The 23,558-nt window shown below is 42.5% G+C and overlaps 1 protein-coding gene across 2 annotated transcripts; it reads right to left on the bottom strand.

The window, feature by feature from the left end:
* Positions 1-1,523: 1,523 nt before the first annotated feature.
* On the bottom strand, positions 1,524-5,628 carry LOC308383412 (uncharacterized protein). 2 transcript variants are annotated; one of them, XR_013969139.1, is made up of 5 exons: positions 5,323-5,628; positions 4,646-4,749; positions 4,305-4,457; positions 2,514-2,606; positions 1,524-2,366 (listed from the first exon to the last, which is right to left on the bottom strand). XR_013969139.1 is itself a non-coding variant. In XM_080861334.1 (5 exons), exons 2-5 carry the CDS (start codon positions 4,700-4,702, stop codon positions 2,347-2,349), a joined length of 327 nt encoding a protein of 108 aa, XP_080717460.1. In that variant the 5' UTR covers positions 4,703-4,749; positions 5,323-5,628; the 3' UTR covers positions 1,524-2,346. The 2 variants fall into 2 exon arrangements, 1 of the variants encoding a protein (XP_080717460.1); XM_080861334.1 differs by having other exon boundaries at positions 1,524-2,370.
* Positions 5,629-23,558: the final 17,930 nt, after the last annotated feature.

Raw genomic sequence — 23,558 nt, 5'->3', positions numbered from 1 at the left:
AAACCATAAGGCAGGTACGCTTAAATTGTTCTGCTTGTCACCAGAAAATCACATGGTAAAAAAATACTACGGTTTGGATTGCAGTCCTGCTGACAAACTGAATGTTATAACCAAAACTGACTGTATCACAAGTTGTTGTTCCCAGATCTGTTACACCTGTGACACTGGCATCTCGAGGACTTGCACGCCTGAAACCTCGGCATTTATTCACCAACAGTGGATCACACACAGACACAGATTTGCTGGTCCTCATTTTGTCACATGTTAACAAGGTCACCAGGGGTGGGGTTGCACAATAGAAAGAGCCATGGGCACCTTGGGGGTGGGTCCATCCAGCCTGGACATATCTAAGCTCAGCAAGGAAAAAAGTACCCCATCTCATCTCACCTGGTGAGTTCAGGGAAGCTGACTCCACCAAAAACAGTGGGATCCTAATCCACTGCTCTACTTTTTAAATGCCTGCAGGTCAAATTTCACACTTATCACCACCTGTCCCTGTAATTGATCAGCCCCCTCATCCACCTTAGTCAAACTAAGATGGAGGCTGATTTATCACTTCTATATAAGTATTATGTTCTCCTAATACTTTTTTTTAACAGTATGTTTATTGAGTTTTATATTACAGAACAAGCAAAGAATAATAGTACAGTTAACATGAAATTTATATTACAGAACAAAATAAACAACTATAAATTAAAAGAAACAACAACAATAATAATATAAATAAATAAATAATAAAATAAAACAAAACCGATGCACAGCATGGGTAAAACAAACAAAGCAAGACGCGAACGAAAAATAAAAACAACAAAAACAAAGAAACAGACAACAACAAAAAAACACACACACACACAAAACCCCCAAAACTCAGCACCAAGTATCATTTTCTAAATTAATTCCAATACAATACATGATGTCATCTCCTTCACCCACATATGACTTGAGGGTACATCCATTTTCTTCCAATACAAAGATATTAAGCGTTTAGCCTGCAGGAGTCCAAAGTCAATTAATTTTAGCTGTCTGGTGCACTCTAAGAAATAAAATGTTGTATTTACTCCACCCAGTTATGTCAACCGGTTCCACACAACTGGGTTAGTGAAATATAAAATGTATGATATATTTAATTTGAACAAGAAATTTTAAGTACATCTGATAACATTTGGATAATTAAATGCAAATCAAAAGAATCATGTTGTATTAGCTGAATATCATAATGTTGATCTAACTAACCTTGTTGATTTAAATTGAGAAGACTAAATAAAACCTACTCAACCAAAACAAGCTCTACTTACTTTAAGAAATAACATGTTGTATTTACTCCACCCAGTTATGTCAACCGGTTCCACACAACTGGGTTAGTGAAATATAAAATGTATGATATATTTAATTTGAACAACAAATTTTAAGTAAATCTGATAAATCTACTCACCCAAAACACGCTCTACTGAAACTATAGGATTAAATCACTTTAACAGAATTGCAATTTATTCTATTTAAGTTTGTAAATTAAAAAAATTGAACACCAGTTTATTCAGTTAACCTAACTTTAATAACACTTTGTGTAAAACTTGTTGAAGCACACTTTGAGCAATTCAAATGCTTCTAGATCTTTTTTCTTAAACAATCTTTACATATATTCAAGTGCATTTTAAGTGCAGGAAGACAAGATAAAGAATGTCATGTTAAACTGAAATGATTAAAACTGGAAAGTGTTGTGATTCCAACATTTTTAACATTAACATGACTTAATGTAAACTTGATTGGGCTACAATGAAAAGCCCACAATACAGCCCTGCAAACAGCTGGTAGAAATTACTTTAGTGTCATTTTTGTCCATATTTACAAAAATAACCTTTGCTTCAAAACTTAAACTGAAGTCCAAAGTTAGGAGCAGTCTTTTTCAGTGTAGTTGGATGTTGGTAAAGGTTCAAGAACAAAGAACGCAGAAAAGTGAAAGGCCTTGCAGAAGTTCTTGTGGCAATTCAAACTGAACAGTTTATGAAGTGCAAGGAGAAGGGTTCGAGAACCTTAAAGTTCAGTGTCCTCTATAGTTCAGTGCAGGCTGTTTCACTCAAGCAGTTTGTTTTTCAGAACCTGCACCTTCATGGATAGGTTGTTCCCATCCAACTCCATCAGCACCTTCTGAAGAAATTCAAATGTGTATTTCAGGTGCTTTGGGTAGCTCAGATTTAGACTGTAGATTAATCCAAGCAGGAGGGCACAACCCTTTGCCACATCACTAAGAGCTTGCAGCACAGTGCATCCTTCTACGATGACACCAATGTCCTCAGGTGTATCTGCAGAGTTTGCTCCTTCATGTCTGAACAACATAGACTCCCAAAGTCAGCTTCTCTGTTTCTCTGCTTGCTCCAAGATCCACATAAATACAAATAAAAGAAAAAGATAAGTTAATTGCGTACATATACATATGGACAAGTAAGTCCACCTTCCATTTCCAATCCCAAATTAAAAAAAGGAAAATAGCTGATCATTTTCCTTTTTTAACTTACCAAGAATTCCTTGAACAGGTCATCTGGCTTTTCATTTAAGTAGAGACAGACAGCTTTCAGAATGCATTCCCGTCGAACATCAATGCTGGGATTCTGGTGGAGATAAGAACTCAATATGAGGGAAGTTTCCTATTTTGGTTCCTTTCAACCTCTTTACAAAACAAAGTCAAAAATATTAACACATAATCCAGATAAGTGATTAAGCAATGTTTCATAACTCACATCAGTGACGTGCAGTGAGGTTCATGATTGGTAAGGCACTGACTCCTCTGAGTCAGATAAACAAATATATGAACTCAAAAATCGAAGCTTTTCAATTTTGACATTACGTGAAAGCTTTCATTTTTGCTTTAATAAATTCTAGATTGTTCAACAATATATTTAATAATTGTGCCCCTAAAAATATTCAAATTAAATAGAAGATTAGAACTGGGCAATATGGACTTAAAATCCTATCATGACATTTTGTGGTATTTTTTGCGATAACAATAAGTCTGTGAAGGTTCTCAGTCATCCAGGTCATCGTAGTCTAAGGCGCTTGGAAAGAAAAGTGAAGCTTCTTCAGTGAAGAAGCTTCTCGGATGAGAGATGAAACGTCTTCAAGCAACTTAAAGAAGTCCAGACGCTTTTCTTTCCAAGCTTCTTAACAATAAGAGTTACAATAAAAGATCATAATAGTATTTTTGCCTATAAATCTATCAATGCAGCCTCACAAATACAAATACTGCAAATTAAACTTAGCAAATGTGCTATTTAGACAAACCAGCAGTTATTTATCTTGTTGAATTGATAATAAGTTTGACATTAATGGAAGTAATAGTCTCAACTAAATTATCATATTTTTTTTAGAGGTTTGAAAGCAGTCTATCATTTTAATCACATAGGACGTGTTTTATCACAATATTGATAAGCGATGCAATAAGTGCCCAGCCCTACAGAAGATGCATTAAAATTTATTTAGGTTTGGTGTGTCTCATTTTTTGTGTGTAGTAAATAAATTGGTCAAATGACCTGGAAACAATTATAGAAAAATCATTCATTTTACATCAATTTATTAATTTATAAATAGGAGATGCATTAAAATAAAATTGGTGCGTCTCATTGCTTAGGACTGATTTGGTGTCAATTTGTCCTTTGTGAAATTTACTGATGCTCCCTAAGAGTGCTGCTTTATCCACTGTGTCAATGGCGCTCTCAGTGTAATGTGATTACACTGTGAATCCATATACGTGTACCTCTTATACATGTTGCCTTTAGGGTTCAGCACTGCCCTCCATCAGCCTCACTCCATGCATTTTTGCAGCACATTTATGACCAATAACATTAAACATGTAACACAGATTCGTCAAATACATTAGGTAGTCTGCAAGTCATCATCTGTATTACATGTGTAATCAAACATGTACGTTGGCAATTTAGAGAAACAGCAGTGGGATTGCGCATGTGTGTGTCTGTGGTGAGACACAGCATCATCATTGCCTCCTCTCAGCGTTTTACCTTGTATTTGAACAGAAAATCCGTAATGACAGCAATTTTGACCATAAAAATATTGAAATCACACAGAAAGCAAATTTAAAATCTAGTGTACAAATTGAATTTCTCTTTTGTTAGTATTTTACTTCTCATTAAGGTGCCTCACTTGACTGCATGTCACTGATTCACATGTATCTACAAAATATTCAAATTTACACATATTCAGTTGAAAAAAAATTCTGATTAATGACAGACACAGAAGTTGAAGAAGCATTCAAATAATTTCAGAGCTCAATCAAGGTCAACTAAAATACATACCCTATCCATGGCTGCCATGATTAAGTTGATATTGCGTTTAGCTGTTCCCCCCTTCTTTTTGAACACTCTAAGGTGGTCAGCGTAGTGGTCCAGCTTGGCCATGAAAGTCGACAACAAAGGGACCATGGTGATGCGGGCGAACTCCGCAACAACCTGAAACATATTAAAAATTACAACTAGAGAGTATTCTCTATTAATTTGATTAGAGGCCACATGCAAGAATGTTACAACTTTCAGTCAAACATTTTGTATCTTTTAAAATTAACAATTTACAGTACTTTGTTCTTCAAATACAAGTTCTTATGAAAATGACTTCCAATAACAAAGTTAGTAAGAATTACCTCAGTCTCTGAAAACAGGGCAGGCCATCTGTTTTTGACCTCTGCAATGAATGGCATGTCTTTGATGATTTCCTGTCTTCGGTAGCGATGATAGCCAATGGAAACTGATACAAGGAGTTAAATGGATTATATATAACAGTATTACACATTATTCTGCACTTCAATGACAACAGATGAACGCATGTCTTATACTTTACAAATCAAAATGTTAATCGCTTAAATCCCTGCGTTTGACACTAAACCAGAAATCAACATGGAGTCGAATTCTTTCAAACAATGTAGCAAGTTAATTGAGGCACATTTCTAAAATACACTATACATTCATTTCATTCTTCAAACTACAGGATCGCTGGCGCTCCCGGTGGTCATTACTGATGTCAGGGAGCAGGTGCGGTAGATGTAGGGAGTAATTTTAAAACTGTCGGTCTTAGTAGGCAAGTCTCACCTTAACAGGAATCGCAAAAGATTTTGGAAAATTACACCGAAGCAGGTTCAACAATATTTGTTAAATGTCTTCATACTTCTAACACGTGAGAGAGGTATACAAACTAGAGTGTTAAAAAATTTACCAGGCATCATTTGTTTAAAAAAAATGCAAAAGTATTCCCGAAAGTGTCAGATGTTTATCAGTTAGTATACATTAATCAAATTTGTCATCCTTAAATTGTTGTACTTACCAAATAATCCTCAGATGGCGATGGATTCTATCCAGGATACTAAGCATATGCAAGTCTCAGTTGAAAATGGCGGATGATCAAACTTCCACACTGCACATGTGCAAACTTAGAAGTATGGAGAGCCTATTAGGACAATCCTCTTTAAATTAAAGTGCTCTTCATTTTAAATGAACTTTTTACGTTGGATTTAATTTACTGCATTTTGTTGTATTGAAATCTTATGTTGTTAATTAAATTCAAAACAACATACTTGTGTTTAAAGTTAAAAATCAATTGGTGGCATTAGTTTTAACATAAAACATTTACATAATGCTACCAACATCAGTGTGTCATTTCTTAGAGTGTGCTAAAGTCACAGTTCTTTGGATATATACCCAACACACACATTTTTGCTTCAACAGGTATATTTACTCCAACAATCTCAGATAAAGTTTGCGTGATTAATTTTCAGTACTGCTGTAATTTTGGACAGCTCCATACACAGTGAAGCAGAGTGCCCTTCTTGTCTAAACATTTACTGCAGCTATCTGGGATGACAGGCGACCAGCGATTCAGTTTGGCTGGGGTTATGTAAGTTCTCATCAACCACTTATATTGGAGGAGTTTCATCCTTGTATTAATTGATTGTCTTTGGGCTTTTAAACATGTAGTTTCCCAGTCCACCTCCTGTATCTCCTCTTGGATGTCAGCCCTCGATGCGTCCAACTTGTCAGTGGCAGATTCCTTATCATGTGTTAATAGAGCTGTATAAACTAAAGAGATATGACTTCTACCCACTGGCCTTTGAAGTATGACATTCTCCAAGTGTGATAATGGTTTCCAATCTGTTTATATGTTGACATAATGAAATGTTTAACTTGTAGATATTTAAAAAAAATGTTTTTTGGGGATGCTGTATATTTGGCATAGCTGATCAAATGTAAGAAGGTTGCCATCCTTATAAAGATCTGCCACCTTCTGTACACCTTTATCTGCCCAGATTTTGAAACCCCCATTAGCTCTTCCTGCTTTAAAACATCAAGATAGAAGACTTATCTCCCATATACTGATGGGCCCTATACCAAATATCTATTGTGTTTTTAAAAAAAAGGGTTGTTTGTCTTTTTTTTTTTCTGGCTTGCAGAATATAAATACAGATTTAACTGAAGATTTGTTACTGATGTTTGTTCAATTTGTAACCAGGCCGGAGGTGTCTCAGTGGAAAAGTAGAACATGGCTGAGCGCAGTTGTGCAGACCAGTAATACAGTCTAAGATTAGGGAGTTTTAACCCCCCTCTTTCATATGGCAGTTACAACAAGCAAAGTCTTAGTCTAGGTTTTTTGTTATTCCAAATAAATCTATTAAAGATACCGTTAAGCTTATCAAAGAATTCTTTTGGAAGAGGCAGAGGAAGTGACTGGAAGAGACCTAAAATATATTCATTTTAATCATGTTTATACGGCCAATCACTGATATGGGCATTGTCATCCATTTATTTAGAGATTCCTCCACTTCACTAATCAGAGGATCATAGTTTGTTGCTACAATGGTATCAATGTCTGGGGTGATTTTAACTCCAAGATACACAAATCCTTCTTTTGCATTAATAAACGGGGTTTGTATAATAGGATTTAGCCTTTCATCCTTGTTCAGAAATAGGATTGAGGATTTTGAATCATTTATATTATAGCCAGAGAATTGTCCGAATAACTCCATTTGTTGCATTAATTTTGGTATACTAATAGACAGACTAGTCAGAAACACTATCAGGTCATCAGCATACAGAGCCAATCTATGCTCCTGATCTCCTAACTGGACACCAAATATGTCAGTTCTCATTTTAGTTGTCATCGCCAGGGGTTCTATAGCTAAGATTGGAGATAATGGACACCCCTGGCGAGTGGAACGCTCCAATGTGATAGGGTTAGAAACTATATTATTTGTTAAAACACTAGCGTTGGGATTTGTATACAAAAGTTTAACCCATTTGAGAAAATTGTTTCCAAATCCATATCTTGGGAGAACAGTAAATAAATATGACCACTCAGTTCTGTCAAAAGCTTGACGAGCGTCAAGTGATATTAATGCTGTATCTTTAGCATCAAATTTCTCATGAATTATATTTAGAACCCTTCTTATATTGTGAAACCCTTGACGTTTTGGCACAAAGCCATTTTGATCATTATGAACTACAGTAAATGTGATATATAGGGGTCTAATCTTCTTGCTAAAACTTTACAAAGTATTTTAGTGTCAACACCCATCACACTTATTGGTGTAAATGATGAACGCTCTGCAGGGGGTTTGCCAGGTTTCAGTATCAAAGTAATCACTGCCTGTCTCAGAGCGGGTGGGAGAGCTTCATTTTGATACGCTTCTTCATACATGTTAAAAAGTGGAATTAATAATTTGTCTTGGAAAGTTTTATAAAATTAAATTGGAAGGCCATCTGGCCCCGGTGCTTTACCACTGTTAATGCTTTTGATAGCCTGTGATATCTCTTCAATAGTTAGACGTCTGACTAATTCCTGCTTTGTGTTTTCTGTTAGCGTCTGAAACTGAAGTTGATCTAAGAATATGTCCTGTTCTTCTGAGGTTTGAGCACATTTTGATTTATACAATTTTTCATAAAATTCTCTAACGCTGTCATTAATTTCCAATGGATCTACTGTTACGTTCCCTGAAGAGGTCTTTATACTATTAATTGCTCTTTCACTCTGCATTTTCTTAATTCTCCATGCCAAAAGTCTACCTGCTTTCTCTCCTTGGTCATAATAAGATTGCTTCAGCCACATTAGACTTTTTGCTGCTGCATCAGATGATAATTTATTATATTCAGTTCTCAGACGTAGCAACTCACTTTGGTTTGTTGAGTCGTCGCTAACGCTTAAGTCTAATTCCAAAGATTTAATCTGTTTATCCAGGGTTTCCATTTGCTTTTATTCTTTGTACTCATAAAGCTAAGAATTTCACCTCTAATATATGCTTTGAATCCTTCCCATCTCACTGAGGCACAAGTTTGATCTGTGGTTAACTCAAAGTAATTTTCTATTTTCTCCTCTATAAATTTAACAAATTCTGGATTCTGCAGTCATTTTGTTTGAAGCTGCCAGTGAGGGGGGTTATGGATAAACTTTCCTAGATGGATACTCAGTGAGATAGCTGCATGATCACTGAACACTATGCTATCATACTGACACTGTTTGATCCTTGATAAAAGTTCTCTTGAGACAAGAAAGTAATCTATACGTGGATTTATGTATACTTGAATGACAGGAGAATTCTATTTGATCAGGATTTTGTTCTCTCCACACTTCTACCAAGTTGATATCTGAAATAAATTGATTTATTAGTCGTCTAGTTTGTGCTTTATATGTATCTGAGCCTGTTGAGCGATGTATACTTGGATTGAGAGTACAGTTAAAGTCTCCTCCAATTATATACAATCCTTGCAAAGCAGATACAGTAAGAAACAGATCTTCAAGAAATTTGGGGTTATTTTCATTTGGGCCATAGAGACTCACCAAGTTTAAAGTAATAGAAAGGATGGTACCCTGAGTGATTACGTACCTACCAGCAGGGTCTTTTATTATTTTCGTCATTTGGAATGGCATGCTTCTATGAATCAAAATAATTACACCTCTCACATAGTTATTGTATGATGCGTGGATCACCTGGCCAGGCCATCTGTTCCTCACAGACTTTAGTTCACAGTCTGTCAGATGTGTTTCTTGAAGAAAAACTATTTTTGATTTCAATTGCTTGATCCTGCTTATAACCTGTTTCAGTTTGATTAGTTTCCTGAGACCCCAGACATTCCAACTAGTGACTTTTAGGTCAGAGATATTGTGGGTGTTTAGTTGGTCCATAGAGTTTTCATTCTGTAATATTAAGATAACAACATGTGATGCTGATGTCGAGTAAACAAAAGTGACAAGTAAACTTTGAATAAAAATAGAATAGAGAAATAAATAGAGAAAAAAAACCTGGCATTGACCCATAACACTTAAAGTCCCCCCCCCCCCCCCCCCCCACCCTTACTCAGAGTAGTAAACTAGGGGCTGTGTTATTCCACTACAAAGGGGAATAGCTGAACTATAAGAACCCAACCCAACAAAGGCAACAGTGGTGTCCGTCAACCATGTATACACCATATTCAAAAACAGAAACATAACAAACCCATATGTGTTAACATATCAGACTAGCCACTAAATTAGAATAATTCCATGGCAGTGTCCTTTTTGTGACTTACAGAATCCCTCTTGAAAGGATAAAAGTTTAACCAAAGTAGGTAACATTGTTGTGTTCAAGAGGGAGAAAGAGAGAAAAAGGAAAAACAAACAAACAAACAAACAAACAAACAAAAAATTACGTTTGTAGTAGCGTTATTAAAACGGAATGGAAAATTTTCAAGCTCTCGAAAAGAAAAACAAAACTTCCTGTGTCCAATAACATGGCAAGTCAATGAGTAGCACAAAGCCAAATATTATAACTGAGCGAAAATACAGATTTTTACAGCTCGTCTATTAGTTATGAGCAGCTGATTCTGCAGTTCAGGGAGTGAAACGCTCACCGCTACAGTTAGTCCTGTCCAATGTGTCTACGGTGGAAATCCTTGGCCTCCTTTGGAGATGAAAACAGGCGTATCTTCCCATCGTGGAGGATCCTCATCTTGCATGGAATAACCGCAGAACATTCCTTTGTCGGCGAACACTTTTCTGATCGCGTTGAACTCGGTTCGCTGCCGGATGGTCTCAGCTGAGAAATCCTGGGCAACAAAGAGTTTGTTTCTGTCGTGCTCGATGTTACTGTGTTTTGTGGAGCAGAAAACAAACTCCCGATCTTGGAAGTTCAGGAATCGGATAAGGACAGCTCTGTGTTGGTTTGGCTTTGGAGGTGCTAGGGTGCGGTGAGCCCTCTCAATAATGAACGATCTGTCGGTCTCAAGACAGCGCGGTAACATCTTCCTTATAAACTCCAGCAGTGGCCGCTGACCCTTGGCGCCCTCCCGGAGGCCAAACAGTTCGGCCCCGGTTCTCCAGGTCGTCAGTTTTTGCCTCTAGGTAGGATATCCGCTTCATGGCATTGCTGAGATCGGCCACGCTCTCTTTTCCAGGAGCTCCTCTGCCGACATTATTCTGTTTTCAGCTTCCTCCAGTCGTGTAGCATTTGCAGCAACATTTTGCTTTACCTCCGTCATGTTTTTCTCCAAAGCAGCAACTGACTTCGTCATTTCACCCATACGGTTAGCTATGCTGTCCAGTTTTGTTCCGAATCCACTAAACTCGGAGCGCAATGACCGAAGTTCAGCTAACACCGTGCTAAGGTTACTCATGCTCCTAGCGCTAGCAGCTCCCTCGCTGTTTTCAGGCGTTGCCAAAATATCGGTTTTAACTGCTTTTTGGGAACCGCGTTTTCGGGTGAAAATATCACAGTCCTTAAGATTAGTTGTTTTTTACATTTTCCAATAGTAATTAAGTTTCTAGTTTTGGGTTGTTCTGGGTTTTTAATGCAGGTTACACGGAGCAACCACTTTATGCTGCCATCTTGCTCCGTGGCTCCATAGCGCCCCCTGTTCTCCTAATACTTCATGTAAAAAGCAAAATATAGAAAAAATATTTTCATCTTTCAGAGGGCTCAACTCTGGTTTCACAGGTAGATACAACTCAGGACTACTGTAAACATGTGTGCCTGGCTGCAACCTGCAGCCAACATTACCCACTGGAAGTGCAGGTGAGAATGGACACATTCAGACTGGACAAAATGTCTTTTAACCTGCCAGCCCGCTTTAGTACAAAACCCCTGCAAAGTAGGATAGCTTGGTAAATTCACAGCTTGCGAGCGTTTATCCTGTGTTGCACCCCTTGCACGCTATGGTCAGCTGCAGACAATGTCACATCCAGAGACATTCCCCGGAGTTCATGTGTGAAAATGGATTTAGTGATTCAGGAACCGAAGCCGTAAACTGAGGGTGAAAGGGCCTTCTCTGTTGCTGCCACTACTATCAAAGAGATTGGACTGGTAAGCTCCGGTCTTCAAAATCTCTCCTTTTTCATTTATGATTATTATTGCAATGAAAAACAAGTTAATAATAATGATAATAGGGAGAAAATCAATTGATGTCCTTAAAGAATAAATCGATCATGGCTCAAGAGTTGGGTGTTCGTCTTGTAATCGGAAGGTTGCCGGTTCGAGCCCTGGCTTGGACAGTTTCGGTCGTTGCGTCCTTGGGCAAGACACTTCCCCTTCCGCCTACTGGTGATGGCCAGAGGGGCCGATGGCGCAATATGGCAGCCTCGCTTCTGTCAGTCTGCCCCAGGGTAGCTGTGGCTACAATTGTAGCTTGCCTTCACCAGTGTATGAATGTGAGTGTGAATGAATAGTGGTATTCTAAAGCACTTTGATTATTATTATTATTATTATTATTATTAATTAATGTGCCTGAATTTTATTTTGTTTTATTTTTTTGTAGAATGCTCAGAACAGGTATCTGCATGGTGTGACACCCAAACGGTAATATTTAACTGTCTATGTCTATATTCAATTTTGTCTTGCATATTAAACTCACGGGATGGAACAATGGTTGGCACTGTTGTTAGGAAGGTTTATGTTTACAGTGGGGCAAAAAAGTATTTAGTCAGCCACCGATTGTGCAAGTTCCCCCACCTAAAATGATGACAGAGGTCAGTAATTTGCACCAGAGGTACACTTCAACTGTGAGAGACAGAATGTGAAAAAAAAAATCCATGAATCCACATGGTAGGATTTGTAAAGAATTTATTCGTAAATTAGGGTGGAAAATAAGTATTTGGTCAATAACAAAAATACAACTCAATACTTTGTAACATAACCTTTGTTGCAATAACAGAGGTCAAACGTTTACTATAGGTCTTTACCAGGTTTGCACACACAGTAGCTGGTATTTTGGCCCATTCCTCCATGCAGATCTTCTCGAGAGCAGTGATGTTTTGGGGCTGTCGCCGAGCAACACGGACTTTCAACTCCCGCCACAGATTTTCTATGGGGTTGAGGTCTGGAGACTGGCTAGGCCACTCCAGGACTTTCAAATGCTTCTTACGGAGCCACTCCTTTGTTGCCCGGGCGGTGTGTTTTGGATCATTGTCATGTTGGAAGACCCAGCCTCGTTTCATCTTCAAAGTTCTCACTGATGGAAGGAGGTTTTGGCTCAAAATCTCACGATACATGGCCCCATTCATTCTGTCCTTAACACGGATCAGTCGTCCTGTCCCCTTGGCAGAAAAACAGCCCCACAGCATGATGTTTCCACCCCCATGCTTCACAGTAGGTATGGTGTTCTTGGGATGCAACTCAGTATTCTTCTTCCTCCAAACACAATGAGTTGAGTTTATACCAAAAAGTTCTACTTTGGTTTCATCTGACCACATGACATTCTCCCAATCCTCTGCTGTATCATCCATGTGCTCTCTGGCAAACTTCAGACGGGCCTGGACATGCACTGGCTTCAGCAGCGGAACACGTCTGGCACTGCGGGATTTGATTCCCTGCCGTTGTAGTGTGTTACTGATGGTGACCTTTGTTACTTTGGTCCCAGCTCTCTGCAGGTCATTCACCAGGTCCCCCCGTGTGGTTCTGGGATCTTTGCTCACCGTTCTCATGATCATTTTGACCCCACGGGATGAGATCTTGCGTGGAGCCCCAGATCGAGGGAGATTATCAGTGGTCTTGTATGTCTTCCATTTTCTGATGATTGCTCCCACAGTTGATTTTTTTCACACCAAGCTGCTTGCCTATTGTAGATTCACTCTTCCCAGTCTGGTGCAGGTCTACAATACTTTTCCTGGTGTCCTTCGAAAGCTCTTTGGTCTTGGCCATGGCAGAGTTTGGAGTCTGACTGTTTGAGGCTGTGGACAGGTGTCTTTTATACAGATGAGTTCAAACAGGTGCCATTCATACAGGTAACGAGTGGGGGACAGAAAAGCTTCTTACAGAAGACGTTACAGGTCTGTGAGAGCCAGAGATTTTACTTGTTTGAGGTGACCAAATACTTATTTTCCACCCTAATTTACGAATAAATTCTTTACAAATCCTACCATGTGAATTCATGGATTTTTTTTTTCACATTCTGTCTCTCACAGTTGAAGTGTACCTCTGGTGCAAATTACTGACCTCTGTCATCATTTTAGGTGGGGGAACTTGCACAATCGGTGGCTGACTAAATACTTTTTTGCCCCACTGTATGTTTGGTTCATCCCACAATCAACAGACATGCTTGTTGGGTTGGTGTTTCTAAATTGGCAATTGGTGTGAAAGTGAATGGTTGCCAGTCCCTATGTTTTAGCCCTACAACACACCCTATTACAGGTGAGATAGACATAAGCCCTACCAAAACCCTGAATTGCATAAGCGTAAGAGGATGCATGGATTTTATATAGTAATATATATAGTAATATATATATATATAGTAATAAAACTAAGACTTAAAATGGCGCCGTGAGGTCGGCTGCCGTGCTGGATGCTCTGCCCCAACTTCTCCACTTTTTGCAGTTTTTCGTCACTTTTTGCTATATCCGCGATAATCTTGCATGGGCATCATGCAAAACAAACAAATCCGCTACAGTAGAGACACTTTGGTTTCTATTGGTCTACAATACACGAACATTTCACCATGTTTAACTCCGGACCCAACCTGGCCAAAGGAGATCCTGAGAGAGAACAAAGGACGCGACCCTAAGCGACGGCCTCGAGGTAAAAGAGCCAGCATCAGGAACAGGCTACGGGCTCGCGCAGACCGTGCACCCATGCCCAGTATCCTGCTAGCCAATGTTCAATCCATCGAGAACAAGCTTGATGACCTCAGAGCCAGAATCAAGTTCCAGAGAGACATTCGGGACTGCAACCTCCTCTGCTTCACCGACACTTGGCTGAACCCAGCGATACCAGACCACGCCGTGCAGCCGACGGGGTTCTTTTCGGTTTACCGTGTAGCTGAGATATAATGTACGAATTGTGAACATTCTCAAAACTGTATTGTACATAGGTTATACTTTTTTATTGTGTGAACTTTATTTTTGTGGAACTAAGGTTCCGTGTGTTATTGTTGAAGTGGGACATTAATCAGTGTAACGCCACCTGCGGCCACATTGCGGGTGTGGGGTTTCCTAGCCAGAGCTGTACGGACTCCACACTGGTGAGGCACGCTTTCTGTAGCTCTTCTCCCTGTACTAAATTATCCATATAAATTCGGTGTATTTGTCTTTGTTAAGTATTGGCTCCTAGGGTTAAAAGCTCTCAAAGTGTTTTCAATCGCTTTGAGTGAGAAAAATGATATTTGGAACTGCGCTTTATCTGTTGTATCATCCGTTTGTGTGGAACTGACTTGTGTTAAACAGGGTGAGGAGAAGCCTGCTGCCGCTGTGTGACACTGATTTTGCTGCTGCACTCTGTTTTATAGGTATGTGTAAATGTGTAGTTTTTGTTTTATGTGTATAATGAGCTCATGTCCCGAGGCTGTGCTCTGAGCAGTATCTTCAGCCATGTTGGGAAGAGTTAAAAAGTTGTTTGAATATGTATTATGCAATTGACCTATTTTAATGGGAATTTGAATGTTATACGTTATTGTTAGTGATTCCATAATTGTCTCTGTTTTACCCCACTGTAATATTTGATTTTGAAGTGGCGGTTGTGAAAATTATTATTTTGATAAGTTGTATTTTCTTTTATATGATGCAAGCAGAGCTGTACGGACTCCACACTGGGTGAGGAGAAGCCTGCTGCCGCTGTGTGACACTGATTTTGCTGCTGCACTCTGTTTTATAGGAATAAACCCTGTTTCCAGCCAGTCCGTGTCTGTTGTCACAACGCAGTCGTCCATTTCACATCTGCTACATAAAAGTGGTGCCGTGACCCGGATGCATCTGATCAGCCGCTGCCGATCGCTGAGGTTGAGCTGAACACTTCCGACACCTGTAATATAAGTAAAATTATTCTGTGGGTCAGCAAAAAATTTCCAGTGTTCTGTTAGTAGGCATTTCTCCCAGTTACACCTGTTAGAGTCTAACTGAGCCGTGTTTACTTGTGTTGTATTTTTCTGAGTGATAGGTATTTTTGTATTCCTTTTGTTTCTGATCCCCTTTGTAGTTATTGCTAACCTCCTGTAAGCAACATGGCTGGTAGGGGCCAAGACTCCTTTAACCTTTTCACGCCAGTTGCTGGGAGAGGTTGGAGACTGTCTGGGGCAGATGAAGTGAGAGACAGGTCTATAATGTCGCGTGATGAGCCAGCAGAGTCAGATGACATTATTCGAAATAAAGCTCATGAGCGCCAGTCCTCAACCCCTGCTTTGAGCGACGACAGCACACACAAAGAGCTACGTGAGCTCATTGGTGAATTGGGAACCCAGATAGGTGAATCAATCGCTAGCCGGCTACTATCCAGTCAAGTCCCACTTGGTCCAAACCAGACAGCTCCAGCCGAGTCCCCCAAAGTTAAGAGCCCTGACACCACTCTCGACCTCTCCAAAGTGAACTTAGTGGTCCGACAAGATATCAAAGACCCACCTATGTACAGAGGTGATGATGCGGATAAGTACTCTGTTCATGAGTGGATAGACATGATGGAAGTGTACTTAGAGAAGAGAGGGTTGTCTAGAGCTGTGCAGGTGGATGAAGTCTTAAACCACCTCCTCGGCAGAGCTAAAAACATTGTTAAGGTGGGTTTGAAAAGTAACTCATGTTCTGGTGTAGTGACCAACCCTGAGACCATCTATGCCATACTCAGGCGTTATTTTAGTGATAGTCCTGGCTCCTGTCAACCACTGGCTGACTTCTATGCCACCCAAGCAGTTGCAAAAGAGACCCCAGTAGACTATTGGGTGAGGCTTAATATCGCTGCTGAGGCAGCTGACAAGCATTTACAGCGTCAGGGAGGCAAAATGGAGAACATGGAGGCAGAGATAGCCATGATGTTTATCAGAAATTGTCCTGATCCCAGCCTCGCCTGTGTTTTCAAATGTAAGCCCATCAGTAAATGGACAGTAATGGAGGTTCAGGAAGCCATTGATGAACACCAAAGAGAGTGTCATGCAAAAAAGAGGAGCCTGGGCTCTGCCAGACCCCATCCCCTCCTCGTGGCCACTGCCACAACCACAAGCGAGTCGCCTGAGTTTGAACTGAACCATGCCCAAGTAGGTACAGTAAAATGTTCCCAGGACAGCCCGGGTAAGGCTGCTGGAGCTGCCGCTTCAGACCCAAGTGCTCTAGACCGCGTGCTCAGTATGCTGGAGAGGGTGTTAGAGCGCTCCAACCAGCCTGTCCACCCCGTAATTAGACCACAGCCTCTAGCCTCAGCCAGGTTCCCTTCGTGCCAGGTTTGTGGCAATAGCTCACATTCCACGCGCACTCACTGCATGAGAGAGAGGAGATGTCTAGGTTGCCTGGAGGTTGGGCATCAGAGGAAAGACTGCCCCAGAGGAGCTGAGCCCATTACCCAGCAAAATAATCCCCAGGGAAACTAGGGTGCTTGCACTTGAGAGGGGACAGTGTGAGCGAAGAGTGTGAAACCCTCAATCCCAGTGATGACATACAGACTGTATACAAAGAAAGCCTGAAGTGTGCCCCACCTGGTACTGTTGTACTTTCCCAGAATATAGTAAGACTTGATGAGGCAGACAGCCTATTTTACACGAATGCATTGGTGAATGACAAAGTCTCTTTGCAGGCCCTTCTTGATACAGGTTCCATGGCGTGTACCTTGAGCGAAGAGGCGGAGCGAGAGTTAAAGAGCGCTGGGGTCGCATTGGAATTAAGCGACACTCGTACCGACATTGTGCTAGTGGGCTGTGGTGGAGTTCAGGTTAAACCCAAGAGTATATGCGAGTTGAAAATGGAAGTGTATGATTGTACGTTCAGAGTGCCTGCCCTAGTGGTCCCCGGTCAGAAAGATCAGTTGATTTTAGGGACAAATGTTATCAAACACCTCCTCAGACACTTCAGGCTGTCCCCCCATTTCTGGCAAGTCCTGAGCAAACCCGAATCAGCAGAAGCGCCTGAAATAGTGCAGTTTCTGAATATGCTGTCTGGCATTAACCGGTGGAGGGGTGACAAAATGCCAGATGTCATTGGCACTGTCAAACTAGCTCAGGCAGTGACTCTACTCCCCAAGCAAGAGCACCTTGTATGGGGCAGACTGCCAGCGTCATCACCCCTTTCCGAGGGCAGCGCCATTCTGGTTGAACCACCAAAATCGCAAACTCATAAAAAAGGTGTCATTGTCTGTAGAACTGTGGTTTCTATGAGTGGCGATAGGTGGGTCCCTGTTCGAATCCTGAACACATGTGATAAGCCTATCACATTGAGACGAAACGCTAAGGTAGCAGATGCTTCCGCTTGTGTAGCTGTTGAAGATCTCGAAGTGGCTTCTGACCAAAACCCAAGTGAGACCCTTAGGGTCCAGAGCCAGACAGTGTGTAGTGACGCACAGAGTAGCCCTCCCTCCTGCCCTAGCCTGCGTGACAGCTTGCAGAAGATGGGGTTGGAGGACCTAGACCTCGACTCTTGTGAAGTCTCAGACCACTGGAAGGCTCAGGTACTGCAACTGATCCACAGGTATGAGGATGTCTTTTCCAAGGGTAAGCTGGACTGTGGACTGGCAAAGGATTTTGTCCATCGCATCCATTTGTCTGACGACAGGCCGTTCAGACTTCCTTATCGGCGCGTCCCTCCAGGGCAGTACCACAAGTTGCGGCAGGTGCTCACAGAGATGGAGGAGCGAGAGCTGATCCGCAAATCCAACAGTGAGTGGGCGTCCCCACTGGTACTGGTGTGGAAGAAGAATGGAGATCTCAGAATATGCGTGGACTACCGCTGGTTGAACGCACGCACAGTCAAGGATGCCCATCCCTTGCCCCACCAGTCAGACTGTCTAGCAGCCCTGGGAGGTAACGCAATTTTCAGTGCCATGGATCTCACCTCTGGCTTCTACAATATTGAGATGGCAGAGGAGGACAAAAAGCTAACGGCCTTCACAACACCAATGGGGCTCTACGAGTTTAACAGACTCCCCCAAGGCCTGTGCAACAGTCCGGCGAGCTTCATGCGTCTCATGATGGGCATATTTGGCGACCAGAATTTCCTAACCCTGCTGTGCTACCTCGACGACCTGCTTGTTTATGCACCCGATGAAGCAGAGGCTCTCAGGAGGTTGGAGATTGTGTTTAGCAGACTACGTGCCCATGGACTGAAGCTGGCCCCCAAAAAATGTCATCTGCTCCGGAGGAGTGTGAGATTTCTGGGCCATGTTGTGACTGAAGGCGGGGTTTCGACCGATCCTGACAAGGTTAAGGCGGTCACCGCTATCTCAGAGGCTGATCTCATGATGGAGGACGGGGTTACGCCATCCCAGAAGAAGATAAAGTCATTTCTGGGTATGGTAATGTACTACCAGCACTTCATACAGGACTGTTCTAAGATTGCCAGACCCCTTTTTACCCTGACTGCCGCTCCCAAAGGAAAGAAAGTAAACGCTCGAGGTGCTGCTTCTTTCCGGAGGCTCAGCCCAAGTGATTGGAAGAAGGAGCATGTTGACTCGTTTGAACGCTTGAAGGCTGCACTCCTCGACTCCGTTGTGCTTGCTCACCCTGATTTCAACAAACCGTTTATTTTGTCGACAGATGCTTCACAGGACGGCTTGGGTGCCGTGCTGTCACAAGTCCAAGAGGGCGAGAGTAAAGCACGTCCCGTTGCATTTGCCAGCAAGGCCCTCGCCCGTGCACAGAGAAACTACCCCGCCCATCGCCTTGAGTTTCTGGCGCTAAAGTGGTCTGTCTGTGACAAATTCAGCCACTGGTTGAAGGGGCATAGCTTTACCGTCTGGACAGACAATAACCCCCTAACATATATTCTCACGAAGCCCAAGCTTGATGCATGTGAACAGAGGTGGGTGTCAAAGCTGTCCCCCTACGACTTCAGCATCAAGTACATTCCTGGCAGTAAAAATGTCGTTGCAGATGCACTGAGCAGGCAGCCATTCGTTCACAACCGTGTTAGTCAGAGACTCATGACTGAACCCTATGCAACCCTGTTAGAGGAGTCGCAACAGGTCAAAGAAATCTCGGTTCAGGATGCATTCAGGCTCAGTGCCAACCACCAAAGTGTTGAGTGTTTGGCCCCTGCAGAGAGCCTAGGGTGTTGTTCCCTGACTAATGATGAAGTTTCCGCAGTCTTCGCAGGCCACGCTGAGTGGGACCAAGGCTCAAAACAGAGAGCAATCTCCTGGTTGACTCAAGAGCTAGATCGGTTTCCCTCACTAGGCCAGAACACCTTGTCTGCCTTCTCGCTCCAGGAGCTACAGGAGGAGCAGAGAGCAGATGTGACACTGTCTCAAGTCATTCCGTTCGTCGTACGTGGTCGGCGTCCATCACGTAGAGAAAGAGCTCACCTGTCGCACAGAGCGCAAAAGACGATGAAACAGTGGGAAAAGTTGAAAGTGTTGGATGGTATCCTGTACAGAGTGAGTAAAGACCTGCTCACTGGCAAAAAGCGCCATCAGTACGTGACCCCATCCACATTAATCAGTCAAGTCCTGTCAGGTGTCCATGATGATGCTGGCCATCAGGGCCAAAGCAGAACTCTGTACCTAGCCAGGCAGAGATTTTTCTGGATCAACATGGAGCATGACATTCGCGAGCATGTCAAGTGCTGTAAACGTTGTGTTGTCAGCAAAACACTCGAGCCTGAGGGGAGGGCTCCTCTTGAAAGCATTAAAACTACCGGTCCTCTTGAGCTCGTCTGCATAGACTTCTGGTCCGCAGAGGATCACAGGGGCAAGAATGTGGATGTTCTAGTAGTGACTGACCATTTCACCAAGATGGCCCATGCTTTCCAGTGCTCAGATCAGACGGCAAAACAAGTTGCGCGCCAGTTGTGGGACAGATATTTCTGTGTCTATGGCTTCCCTCAAAGGATCCATTCAGACCAGGGCGCCAATTTTGAGAGTGAGTTGATCCAAGAGCTGCTGCAAGTGGCCGGGGTGCAGAAGTCAAGAACGACACCTTACCACCCTATGGGTAACGGTCACACCGAAAGGTTTAACAGGACCTTGGGAAATATGATCAGAGCCCTACCTCCGAGGGAGAAGCACAAGTGGCCTCAGATGTTGCAGACATTGACCTTTGTCTACAACTGCACCGCTCATGAGTCCACTGGTTACGCACCGTTCTTCCTAATGTACGGGCGTATCCCCAGGTTACCAGTGGATGTCATGTTTCACAATGTTGCAAGGGACAATGATGTAACAGACTATGACAGTTATGTAAAAAGGATGAGAGATGACCTCAGAGAAGCACTCGCATTGGCCCAGACTAACACCAGAGCTAGTCAGCAGCGTCAAGCAGACCTGTACAACAAAAAGCAGAAAGGTGTTGACATTGAGGAAGGAGATCGTGTCCTTTTGGCAAACAAGGGCGAACGGGGTCGTAGGAAGTTAGCTGATAGGTGGGAGTCGACCATCTACACTGTGATCTCCAAGAACCCCACATGCCACACGTATCGCATCAGGAACGTCAAGAGTGGACAGGAGAAAGTTGTCCATAGGAACTTGCTTTTGCAGGCTAATTTCCTGCCCATAGAGTCCGAGGGCGAACCAGAGATGTCTTTTGCCAGTGAATCAGAACTCGGCCAGGAGCAGAGTCAATCTGATGGAGAATCCCCTGTCGCTGATCCTGAGGACGATTGTACTGAACGCACAGCCCGTTGGGTGGCTCAGATGACGGATGACTGTGTCCCGGCTCCTAGAGGACCCCAAGAGTGTGACAGTATTGGAGACAGTGTCTGTGCGCAGTTGGATGATGAGGAGCATCAGGACAGTGACAGTGCCAGTAGTGAAGTAGCTGCTTACCCTGAAGTAGATGATGACAACAACAGCAGGGCTTGCACTTCCCCAGTTGAGGAGGGAACACTACCAAGTATCAGTTACCCTGAAAGTCAGCCAATCAGCGAGGTTGGGAGCCTCGTGAAACATGGTGGTGTACCCCCAAGTAATGCAGCAGGCCAGATCAGGACGAGAGTGGGTCGAATAGTGAAGCCTGTGAATAGGTTAATCCAGACTATGAAGCAAAGAAACCTACAAACAGGCAATGTAGTGAGCAGCTTTGCCAAGAACTTGTTTCTGTGAGGGCTACTTGTTTTATATGTTGGGTGATTTTCATGTCAGATGTTAACACCTATTTTGAGATTGTCTTCAGCTCAGAGTACTATTCATCATATAGTAGCTGTTACCGTGTTGTTTGTTCAGGATAGTGTATAAGGCACTTTCTCTTGCGAGTAAACATTAGGGGGTCTGGCCAACTTTCTTCTGTTTACTTTCCCCATGAGTTGGGAAACATATTTGTTGCACGTATCACCGGGTAGTGAATTTCCAGATCACTGACAGTTACGAATTGTTATATGTGACGCTCAGTTGCTCACCCTTACCTAACGGGTTTTGAGAAGTTCAGGGGGGAGTATGTAGCTGAGATATAATGTACGAATTGTGAACATTCTCAAAACTGTATTGTACATAGGTTATACTTTTTTATTGTGTGAACTTTATTTTTGTGGAACTAAGGTTCCGTGTGTTATTGTTGAAGTGGGACATTAATCAGTGTAACGCCACCTGCGGCCACATTGCGGGTGTGGGGTTTCCTAGCCAGAGCTGTACGGACTCCACACTGGTGAGGCACGCTTTCTGTAGCTCTTCTCCCTGTACTAAATTATCCATATAAATTCGGTGTATTTGTCTTTGTTAAGTATTGGCTCCTAGGGTTAAAAGCTCTCAAAGTGTTTTCAATCGCTTTGAGTGAGAAAAATGATATTTGGAACTGCGCTTTATCTGTTGTATCATCCGTTTGTGTGGAACTGACTTGTGTTAAACAGGGTGAGGAGAAGCCTGCTGCCGCTGTGTGACACTGATTTTGCTGCTGCACTCTGTTTTATAGGTATGTGTAAATGTGTAGTTTTTGTTTTATGTGTATAATGAGCTCATGTCCCGAGGCTGTGCTCTGAGCAGTATCTTCAGCCATGTTGGGAAGAGTTAAAAAGTTGTTTGAATATGTATTATGCAATTGACCTATTTTAATGGGAATTTGAATGTTATACGTTATTGTTAGTGATTCCATAATTGTCTCTGTTTTACCCCACTGTAATATTTGATTTTGAAGTGGCGGTTGTGAAAATTATTATTTTGATAAGTTGTATTTTCTTTTATATGATGCAAGCAGAGCTGTACGGACTCCACACTGGGTGAGGAGAAGCCTGCTGCCGCTGTGTGACACTGATTTTGCTGCTGCACTCTGTTTTATAGGAATAAACCCTGTTTCCAGCCAGTCCGTGTCTGTTGTCACAACGCAGTCGTCCATTTCACATCTGCTACAACCGCATGGACAGGACAATGGAGTCGGAAGAAAAGAGGTGGTGGAGTGTGTTTGATGGTGAACAACAGATGGTGCACAAACATCTCCCCACTCACACGCTCTTGCTCGCCCAATCTGGAGCTTTTGATCGTTAAATGTCGCCCTTTCTATCTCCCTCGGGAATTCACTGCGGTCATTGCCTGCACTGTTTACATTCCACCTCACACGGACTCGGACACTGCCTTATGTGAGCTACATGAGGCTCTCACACATCAACAAACACTTCACCAAGATGCCGCACTCATTGTTATGGGAGGTTTTAACAGAGTGAATCTCAAACGGACATTTCACAACCTTCACCAGCACATCAACTGCCCCACCCGGGGCAAGAGGACATTAGACCACTGCTACACCCCGTTCAAGAACTGTTACAAGGCTCAGCCCCTGCCGGCATTTGGAAAATCGGACCAAGCCGCCATCTTCCTCATGCCTGCTTACAAACAAAGGCTAAAGCAGCAACCACCAATCAGGAGGGAGGTCGCTCGCTGGACGGACCAATCAGTGGCCGCGCTGCAGGACGCACTGGATGACGCACTGGATGACGCACTGGATGACGCAGACTGGGACATGTTTTGGCGCAGCTCTGATGACATCAACATGTTTACGGAAGCGGTTGTGGGATTTATCGGGAAACTAGCGGATGACACAGCAGAAAGAACTATCATCCGAACGTTTCCCAACCAGAAGCAATGGGTGGATAAAAACATCCGCGACGCTCTGAGATCACGCACCGCTGCCTACAATGAAGGGCTCGTCTCCGGTAATATGGACCTATACAAGGCTGTGTCCTACAACGTGCGCAGCGCGGTCCGAAAGGCAAAGCGGAGCTAC

Source organism: Rhamphochromis sp. 'chilingali', assembly GCF_963969265.1.
Source record: "Rhamphochromis sp. 'chilingali' genome assembly, chromosome: 16".
Taxonomy (NCBI): Eukaryota; Metazoa; Chordata; class Actinopteri; order Cichliformes; family Cichlidae; genus Rhamphochromis; species Rhamphochromis sp. 'chilingali'.
The sequence above is the reverse complement of the archived record's forward strand: the minus strand, read 5'-3'. Positions and strand labels throughout refer to the sequence as shown.